The following is a 9,610-nucleotide window of genomic DNA, read 5'->3' as shown; positions in this document are numbered from 1 at the left end:
CCAGGCTACCTACAGACCAAGTGAATCAGACTCTTTGTGGAGAGGGTGAGGTCCAGAATTGGCATCATTTTGTTTGTTTGATTTTTATTTAGTACTGGCGATTGAACTCAGGACCTTGCACTTGTGAGGCTGGTGATAGAACCACTGAGCTAAATCCCTGGCCTGGGAATTGGCCTCATTTGCAAAGGTTCTACAGGGGACCTGCTGAGTACACAGACCTAATCCAATCCTGTCTTTATGAGGGAAGAAATTGAAGTCTGGAAGGGGAGGCTGCTTGATCAAGAACACCCAGCTAGTTAGCAGCAAAACTGACTAGACTGTGAAAAACTGAAGGTCTTGGATTCCATTTTGAACTTGTGAATTAGCAGTTCTGTGACCTTGTAGTGCTATAGTTGGGCAGACCCAGACGTAACAGAAGAGGCCACATTCCTCAAAGCTGTTTATCCAGGTTCCCTCTCAGTGTCCCTGTTCCTACCCGTGTCCCCTGGCTCACAGTTGCCCTTGCGCTGCCTCTTGAGCATGCTGCTTGGGCCTGATTTCCTGAGCCATGTCTCACACCTGGTGTCATATAAATGAGCCACAGGCAGCCTCTGTATATTGGGGCCAATTTGTTTGCTGAGGCTGAGACCAGAATCACTAGCTAGCTGCAAATTCCAACCAGTGACAAACTCCAGTTTGCATATCCAGTTATTCTAAATATATCCATGATAATCAGATCTTTGGCCATTTAGAGTCCCATAAAACTGTACCCGATATTCATATCCCCTGTACCTGCTAGCCAAAGATAAGGCCCATTCTGAACCTTGCTGCTGAATGACATCATCAAAACATGTAAAGATCCTCTCCATGGCCCTCTCCCCTGGAAACTGCCTTGCCCACCCCCTACTCCCCCTACTGAGTAAGTTCCCACCTCTTTCCTAGTCTCTGCACAGACTCCTGCCCAGAGGGACAGCAATACGGGCCTCTCAGAGCATACATAGCCGGGAAGAGCTAATGAGTTCTACTGCCACCTGGTGGTCATTTTTTTTCCTTGCCTAGCCTCCAAATCCCCGGCTCTTCCTTTCCTTTCTCATCCACCTGTCAGATCTTCCCTGGTTTCTGTTCCCAGTCTTCTCAGATTTATGGCCAATATATCAAATACATTAATTCCTATTGGTATATTAGTGGCCAATTCATGGTTCTTCAAGTAGCCATTGCATATATGCCAAGAACTGATCTGGGTATTTGGGATATACAGAAAACGAAGCAGATGGAAATCCTTCTATGTGTTGGGCTGATATTTTGGTAGGATGATGATAGACCCAACATTTCCCTTTGGGGTATCTTACAGCACATTTTGAAGTCTAAGTAAGGAAGTAAGGGGTAGTTTCAGGTATGGTCAATTATGTAGGGATGTGAATTGTGAATTTTTAGAGACAGTTTGATAAAGATACCAGAGTTTATGCACTGCAAAAACCACATTTTAAAGCAACACTTCTCAAACTTTCACCTCTGTGAACCTGTGAGGTCAGGTTAAGAAGAAGATCCTAAACCCAAGAGTCTGGTGTGAGGCCTGGCAGTTTTCATTTTAACTCGAGCAACGCTAGGCCGCTGACCCATAGATTACATTTTGGAGCAATGAGAATTTAAGCAGATTCCTTTGTGCACTGATTCTTCCAGGACTAGCAATAGTAGTAATACTACTGCTTACTGCAGAGGGCTATTGCCAAGATTGCAGGAGGTAACTCTGCCCTCTACATTAACCACCATCTGCATTTTAGAGATGAGAAAACCAAGTCTCCACGATGTTAACTAGCTCATCCATGCTTACACAAACCCAGCAGGAGAACCAGGCAGTGACTGGAGAACTCCAGAACTGCCAAGTGCCTGTGTTGCTGCCCTGCCTATAACTGATCTGTAAGCTGCTGCTTAACTTGAATTGTGTGAAGTGCCTGAGCTTTGGTGACTCTTATGACCCAGCATGTTGTAACATTCACCTGTTGTGTTGGGCACAGGTGGCTGCAGTTCATTGGTTTTCTTGGTCATGGAACATCACATTATATGCAGCTCAGAATTACATGCTCATTCTTTCCATGATGGGTGTTTGGGTGTTCCCAGCTTGGGCTCTTTTTGAACAATGCTGTTTTACCCTTATAGGCAGAGACATTTTTTCTCAAGTTATCCAAGGAGGGTGAGGAGCAAGGAGGAATGGGCTTTCAGAGGCCCCTAGAGTGAAAAGAACCTCTGGTCTCTCTTTCCCACAGTGCTCTATACCTGGAGCCTATCACAGCCAAGCACACAGCCAACAAAGTAGGCATTTTCAAGGTTTTACTGTAAAACAGAGCTAAAGTCATAGGAAGTAAGAAAATTTCCACCCAACACATACAACACTTATTTACTGAGTACCTATCAAGGGCCAGGCCAGTTCCATCCCACAGGGATCCAAGACACATATAATCATGCTTTCTGTTCTCAGGAGCTCCCAGTCTGGTGGGAGACAGACAGATGTGTAGCCATCTTTCTTGGAAATCTCAGTGCCAAAAGGGCCAAATGGCCAAGGAGCAATTCTTAGGTTCTTCCCTCTTTGGATGCACAGGAAGTACCCCCAGGAGTAACATTTGCACATTGTGGAGTTGGGGAACTTTCCACAGGATGGAATTTACTGTAGGCAGCTGCAGAAGATCTGGCGCGGAGATGATGTTTGGGGCCCTGCGAGAGAGGCCCAATTATGGAAATGTTTCAAAAAGTAAAAATACACTAGGGGTGCAATGTACTCCACTAACTTGTAATTTTTACAGTTTGGGATGCTACCAAAAAAGAAAAAAAAATCACCTACTTTTCTGTTTCTACCATCATTTCACAAAGGAAGAACATTTTAATCCTCCGGCTCCTCTCAGAAAGAACAAAACCTCCAAATGAAGGATTCTTTTCACATTGAATAAAGCTGGCTTTAAAATAACCATAAACTCCTTACTTTCCATTTTCACAGATCCTTAAAAATGTCTCTGTGAGCTGGGGGTGCAGCTCAGCAGTAGAATGCATGCATACTTAACATGCATGAGGCCCTGGGTTCAATCCCCAGCACCTACAACAAAAGCAATAACAAACCTCCCCATGGACCAGCACTGGCTGGTAATACTCCCTTGTATGGGAGTCACTTAGCAGGGTCAGCTAGTGACCCAGTGGATGTGGGCAATGGACAGTGGGGCAAGGGAGGAGGGGGAGGTGGGAAGAGAGGAACAGACACCTAGAACCAGCAGGCGTACTGTGGGATGCAGTGGCAGGAGTAACTCAGGCTGGGCAGCAGTCTGGATTTCGCTCACAGGGCAGAGGCAACATGTAAGAGCTTTGAGCTGGGGCTATATGCACATTGTAATAAAGACCTTTCTGGAGGCAGCATGGAGGCTGTCAGTGAGAGGCTGGAGGAAGACTCCTGTCAGCAGGGTTTTCAGGCCTCTTTCCAAAGTCCACCTGCAAAAGTTGCTCCCTGATTCTCTGTGACAGCCAGGAGCCACTTGAGCAGAGGTGGAAAGGCCACTGATGGCTGGGGAGTAGGGAAGGGCAGGTCTGGGCAGTACTACTGGTCCTCTTGGAAGTAGAACTTGGTGACCATGTCAGAGTCTTCCAGGTTGTTGGTAAAGCGGACAGGTTGGTCAGCTTCCACCACTGTACAGAGAAACCAGCCCGGGCAGGCGGCCGACTGGAAACTGGTGATGGGGCCACTGTTTGAGCGGATGAAGGTGAAGCGCTTGTTCTGCTCCTTGTTCTTGCTCAGTTCTGTGATGTTAACTGTCTGAAAGGCAAGAGATGGACCAGAGGGGGTGAGCCTGGGAAGTCCTGTACTGCTCACCTCTCCCCCTTTACCATCCTGTCTTCTGGCCCAAATTGCTGAACAAATGGTGGCCTGGAGAGCTACTAGAAACCATGGATCCCAGGTCCCCTAGGACAGCAGCGGTACAAAGGAGTGTCCCATTGTCCAAACTTGACTTTGGAAATCTTGCTGTATCGACCATGCAGTAGTAAGTCTGGTAAACACCTGGACTCATCAGCAGAGGCCAAGGTCCATGAGGCTGGTGCTGTCAGCGTCTGAGCCTCTGAGGACACGGGATGGTGGAGAAGGGTAACAGAGAGTCTAGAAGTTCATCACTATGTTACATGCAATAATCTGGCCATCCCTCAGCACAGAACATGTACTCTCTCTCCAAAAGAGTATCCACATCTACTGGTGGAAGGAAACGACAGCTCCATGGTTCTGGCTGTTCACATCTGGGTGACAGCCTTGCCCCATGAGCCCCTGAGACAGAGCCACTTTTTCTTGGGACTAAACAACCCACTGCTATTGCAAGGAATGGGGAGGAACAAGGATCTGGATGGAAGGCCACCTTGCCAAGCTAGAGGGATAAGGACTAGAAATGGAAGCTCCCAGGGTTGGCCTTTCTAGAAGAGGGACTGAGTGGTTTGTGGTTCACTGTGGCTCAGGTCCTGTGACAGATGGTCACAGTGATGTTTTCCAGTGACCTCTACCTCCTGCAAGTATTTATACCCTTGTGAAGTCTCCTTCCATACAGAGTACAGACTTAGTCACATGAAAAGCTTTGGCCAATAGGACCAGAAGTTTGCTAAGCACTTCCCCATGCAGGCATGTCCCTTAGGAATGATCCTTCATAAAATCCAGCCATCATGCTGGCTGTAAGGAAGCTTGAGCTAACTACTGAATGTTGAGTGACCATATGAAAAAGAGGCTGAAGGATGAAAAACAACTTTAGGACATCCAGAGCCAGCAGCACAAACGCTACTGGAATGTAGTGGCAGGAGTTACCCAGCATGTTCCTTCCCGTGCAATAGAGCTATCCAGTTGATCCCAATCTACCCACAGGATTAGAACATATGACACTTATTTGAAGCCACTGGGTTGTAGACTGATTCGTTGTCCGAAACACACCCTTACCTCCAACTGGAGACTGATGTCATCACCAGACTTGACACAAGACAGGCACAGCTTCCCCTTGTGGATCCCCAAGAACACAGTATGAGGGTCAATGGGCACCATGTCTATCTTTTCTGGGGAAGAGGAGAAGGGAGAGTCAGAGAGAGAGTGGGGGGAGAAAGGAGGCAGAGATGGGAAAGAGATCTTGGGTATTTTTTCTCTCCTCCCCACAACTAAAACCCTAAAGCCAGAATGACAACAAGGCTTCCTCTTCCTGGTCTGCAATCAAACAGATCAAACCAGCCACACTACTTAGTGACTCCTGAAGGACTGTGTCTCCTAGATTCTGCTCCACATAATTTCTGTCCTCTCCCACTTTCCTTGTAATATCTGTACTCTGGGTCACAGGTGCATTGCTGTGGTCATGAGTGGGACTCCAGGGAATCCTGGGGACACGGAAACATATTTCCCATGCCCTTGTGTGCCAGTAAAAATTTAGGGATGGAAAACATTAAAAATACCAGTGCTGAATTTCAAATCCAGCAGCACTCATCTTACTAGAGGGAAAACTGAGGAACACAGTGGGTGAAGCTTGTTCAAGTTCACTCAGCAGTGTGCCTGAAGTGTGAACCAGCACAGGATGTGTGTGGTGCTTATCGGTGTATTCATCTGGGGAGATGCTAGGATTTGAATGACAAAGGAATTGGTACAAGGGGGGCAGGGTTGGTCTTGTCTTCTAGTCCCTGTTCCTCCCAGCTGTGGTCCTAGGTTACTGTGTATATAGACAGTGGCCCTTGACCCAGACTCTACCTCTCCCACCCTCTGGAGGCTGCACTTATATGCACCCTCTGGTGCTCACTTCTCCTAAGTCTCCCCAGCTTGAATCTTGGCAAGGATTAAGAAGGTTGCAGGGCCGATAGAAATGCTGCAGAATCCAGGGGCCAAGTGACCTGATGCACACATAGCACCAGCTTTCCTGGGAATCACTCACCTTCTAATTTGGTATTTGGCACTTGCAAGTATCCAGCGACGAGTTGATTGTTCCTCAGGTAGAATGTCTTCTGGTTAATATCCCAGATTCTGAAAAGCAAAGGGACCCAGCTATAGTGGACTGCTGCTGTGTGCCCATATGGGACTCAGCACTGCCATGTCCCCCAGAGCTCACCTCATCTATGTCAAGCTCATCTGGGGCATGGCATTCAGCACACCCACAGCATGGATGTGAAGACTCAGGCTGACACTAGTTAAGAGACAGGCCCAACTCCGTGCTTCCTGTCCCCTCACCTTGCTCTCAGACTCCCAGCCCAGGCACCTCCCATTTTAGCAAAGCATGCTCTAGAGAGGTGGTAGCAAACATTTTAGACCTTTCAATGATACAAACAGCCTGCTCTAGCACTTGTTGCATAGGCTTACTGCCACTGCTGTCAAGCATTCATTCCATAGAACCTCTTGGGCTGCAGCAATTTCACAATGTAGTCTTGTTCATTGTTGACTATTCAGCTCCTAAATTGTGGATGGTGCCACTGAGGATTTGAACTTTAAAATTTTTCTACTTTCTTTTAAAACTAAATTTAAATAGTCACCTGAGACTAGTGGCTACAACAGCACAGAAGTTCAAGAGACTGAACAATTTGCATCTAACACACTCTGAGCCTTGGTCCAGGAGAGCCTGTCACTAAAACATTTCTGCTATCCACTGGTGACCTGCTGTGGGTCTTGCCAGGACAACTGTCCCTCCAGAACTTGTTGGCTTATTTTCTAGTTCACCCAATGACTCAGTGGTGGCTCCCAGTCTTCTATTCTTTGTAAAGGACTCCTGGGCAGAGAACCAGGTTGAAAGCCGGGCTGGAAGCTATGAGATGCAGTAACCAGAGCTCTGGCCAGCATGACATTGAACCTGAGCCTCACCTCCTCACCTGCGAAGTGTAGCTAACAAGACCTGGCTCATCAGGAGGCTTCCAGCAGCCAATGAGCTCAGGGAGGGGTCGCTGGGCAAGCACAGTGCTGTTGCATGTGTGAGTAATTGACCTTCTGTGATTAGGGTTAGTTTCCAGATGAGTCTGTCTGAAGAGATTTAACATCCCTGCTGGAGGCCTGCAGGGACTTCTCCCAGAGCTCAAGGAAACCTCCCAAAGCAGACAGCTCCCGAATCGGGGAAGGAAAAGACTTGCCTTGGGTTGTGTGTGCACACACACACACTCAGGCCTGAACTGTAGTCTGGCCCCAGAAACATATGGGGATGGGAGTCAAGGAAGAAGTCACCCAGGATGACTTCACTCCCAGGAGGGATCCAGGGTAGAGGGCATGCAAAGACAGCACACTTGTGTTTATCAGCATCACAGCCTGACATTTGTACTACAGTGATAATGATACCTCCCACGGCCCTGACCTGAATTTTAAAATTACCATTCTTTTCAGACACACTATAGTTCACAGAACAGAGTTACTCTATTACCTTTACACATCATCTTCTCAACAACCCTGTAAGGTATACAGGGAGTCATCAAGAAACCCGCATCACAGATGGAGAAACTGAGTTCCTAGGAGAGTGAAAGCCTCCAATGATTCAGTGCAAACAGGGGTTGCCAGCAGTTAGGCCTTGGGCAGTACCCTGCCAGGTACTCCCATTCTTGCCAGGCCTTAATCCCTGCATGGTTCCTTGGCATTTGTCTGAGTCTCTGGGAAAGTGAGCCGTCTGGTACTGGCCTTACTTTCACATCAAGGGTCTTTTCAAACACAAGCTGCAAAAACTATGCCCATGGCAGCTTGTTTTTGAACAATGGACACTGCTTTCCAGCCTAACCCTAGTTTTTAAGCCCTGCAGAGCCAGCAGCTCTAAAGAGCTGGTATGTGTCTTTGGCTCTGTCCTGTCAACCCCGTGTCCTTGAGAGAGCCTTACCTAAAAGACTGCATCTTGTAGGGTCTTCTCCCAAAGGGGCGGCAGGCTGCCTCTGAATGGAACAGGAAGAAGAGAGAGAATAGGAGGCTGAAGGAATCCTTGCAGATTTCCATCTTGTGGCCGTAGCAAGGCAGTAGAGACTGCCATTTCGGGCCCAGAGTTGCTGCTTATAAAGAAAGTAGTCACTCACCAAGTCGGGCTGCTGCCATCCTGTCCTGAAGCGGAAATACCCTCACATTTCCAAAATGAGAAACCCTTGCTGTTGTCACTTTCAACCCCGCTGTGTGTCGCAATGGGATGTCGTAACTAATCCCCTCCCCCTTTTCCCCCTGTGCAATTTCCCCAAAATTGAGATTCTATTTCCCCTTCATTGAGTTCCTGGGAAGAAGAGAGGAGTGAAAACTAAATTCTCTGATAAGCTTGACAGGTATCCTGAGAGGGTTTGTCCAACTATTTTAGAAAGCAGGTTTGATCAGAAATATCTCCCTTTCATTACAAAGCCAAGTGACAGGGCTCCCAGCACAAAAGACAGTTTCATGTCACTTCGTGTTCTTTGAATGAACAGAATTCTGGACTCTGGACTGGGGATTGCCAGACATTGTGTATAAGACCAAAGAGTAGATATTCTAGGCGTCATGGTCTATCCAGGCCGCAGTGGAATTACTTAATTGGGCTGTATTGGGAGCAAGCAGCCAAAATCTGTAGATCAGAAAGCCCAGCTGCTCTCCAGTACAACTTTATGTACAAAGCACTTGTCAGGCCAGGTTTTGTCCCAAATCTGCTGACCCCTGCTCTAGTGAAAAAGTAGTTCTTTGCCCAAGAGGTGTATCCAACCAAGTCTCTTCCCACTATCTCCTCTTTAAAGTTATAGGTTCACAAAAATGGAATGAACTCAGTGCTTAGACAGAAATGGAACCACATTTCATTCCACCACTTGCTATTTGCCATCCTTGGGACTTCAAGGAAGTCATTTCATTTATTTAGTCTGTCTTCTCAATCTCAGCATGAAGAAGATCAAGTCCTCTTTACAGATAGGAGGAAGGAAAGAAGGAAGGAAGGAGGGAGGGAGGAAGGAAGGAAGGAAATAAGGAAGAAAGGGAATTATTGGCACATAATAAGCACTAACAAACATTAACTTCTTTCCTTTCAGTATTCTATACATGCTAAGGAAAAGCTAAATATGCTTCTATTTTCTGGATATGTAAAAGCTAAGGAAAGTTTCTTACATAATCTACTTGATGGGAATATAGTCACAGAAGCACAAATTTTAGCATTTCAGAACTGGACTGTGTCTTATTCCACCTTATCATTGTTTTAAAGAGCCCCAGTAAGGAATGGCATCTGCCCATGCCCTGTCACAGAGTTTGCTAATGACAAAAGTATGCTGAGCAATTCTGCTCTTCTGACCCCCCATCGCAGGTTGTTCACCCACAAAAGCCGATCTTGATGCATTTAACTTATTTTCAAACAACAAATCAGGATCTATGTTTAAATGAGGGTTAAATTCTTCAACCAAGGAAGATACAAATGAATTCCCCAAGTCTTTAAAGAGCTCCTCTTTCAGAGCAAAAGTTTCTGAAAATCTCGCTCTTTGACAGACCAAAAGGCACATATACCCTGTGTTGTCTTCACAAGCTGCACTACATGAAGTGAGTCACTCAACCTATTTAAAACATGGTGCAGAAATGACAGCCACCCTTGAGGGCCACAGGGGTGTTCTGCTTGTTCATTCATTTGTTTGAGTTGTTTTCACAAGTGGTGGCTGAAGGAAGTGATGTCTATAAACCTGCCTAGTTATTTGCCAG

The 9,610-nt window shown here is 46.7% G+C and overlaps 1 protein-coding gene across 2 annotated transcripts; it reads right to left on the bottom strand.

Annotated features, from left to right (window-relative positions):
• Positions 1-3,014: 3,014 nt before the first annotated feature.
• On the bottom strand, positions 3,015-8,068 carry Il1rn (interleukin 1 receptor antagonist). 2 transcript variants are annotated; one of them, XM_010639488.2, is made up of 5 exons: positions 7,996-8,068; positions 7,806-7,857; positions 5,898-5,986; positions 4,928-5,040; positions 3,015-3,772 (listed from the first exon to the last, which is right to left on the bottom strand). In XM_010639488.2, the coding sequence occupies exons 1-5, from the start codon at positions 8,012-8,014 to the stop codon at positions 3,557-3,559; spliced, it is 489 nt and encodes a 162-aa protein (XP_010637790.1). In that variant the 5' UTR covers positions 8,015-8,068; the 3' UTR covers positions 3,015-3,556. The 2 variants fall into 2 exon arrangements, with proteins under 2 accessions (XP_010637790.1, XP_010637788.1); XM_010639486.2 differs by lacking the exon at positions 7,996-8,068 and having other exon boundaries at positions 7,806-7,988.
• Between the last annotated feature and the right edge of the window lie 1,542 nt (positions 8,069-9,610).

This window comes from Fukomys damarensis, unplaced genomic scaffold (assembly GCF_012274545.1).
Source record: "Fukomys damarensis isolate Sample0158 unplaced genomic scaffold, DMR_v1.0_HiC HiC_scaffold_9, whole genome shotgun sequence".
In the NCBI taxonomy this organism is placed as follows: Eukaryota; Metazoa; Chordata; class Mammalia; order Rodentia; family Bathyergidae; genus Fukomys; species Fukomys damarensis.
The sequence above is the reverse complement of the archived record's forward strand: the minus strand, read 5'-3'. Positions and strand labels throughout refer to the sequence as shown.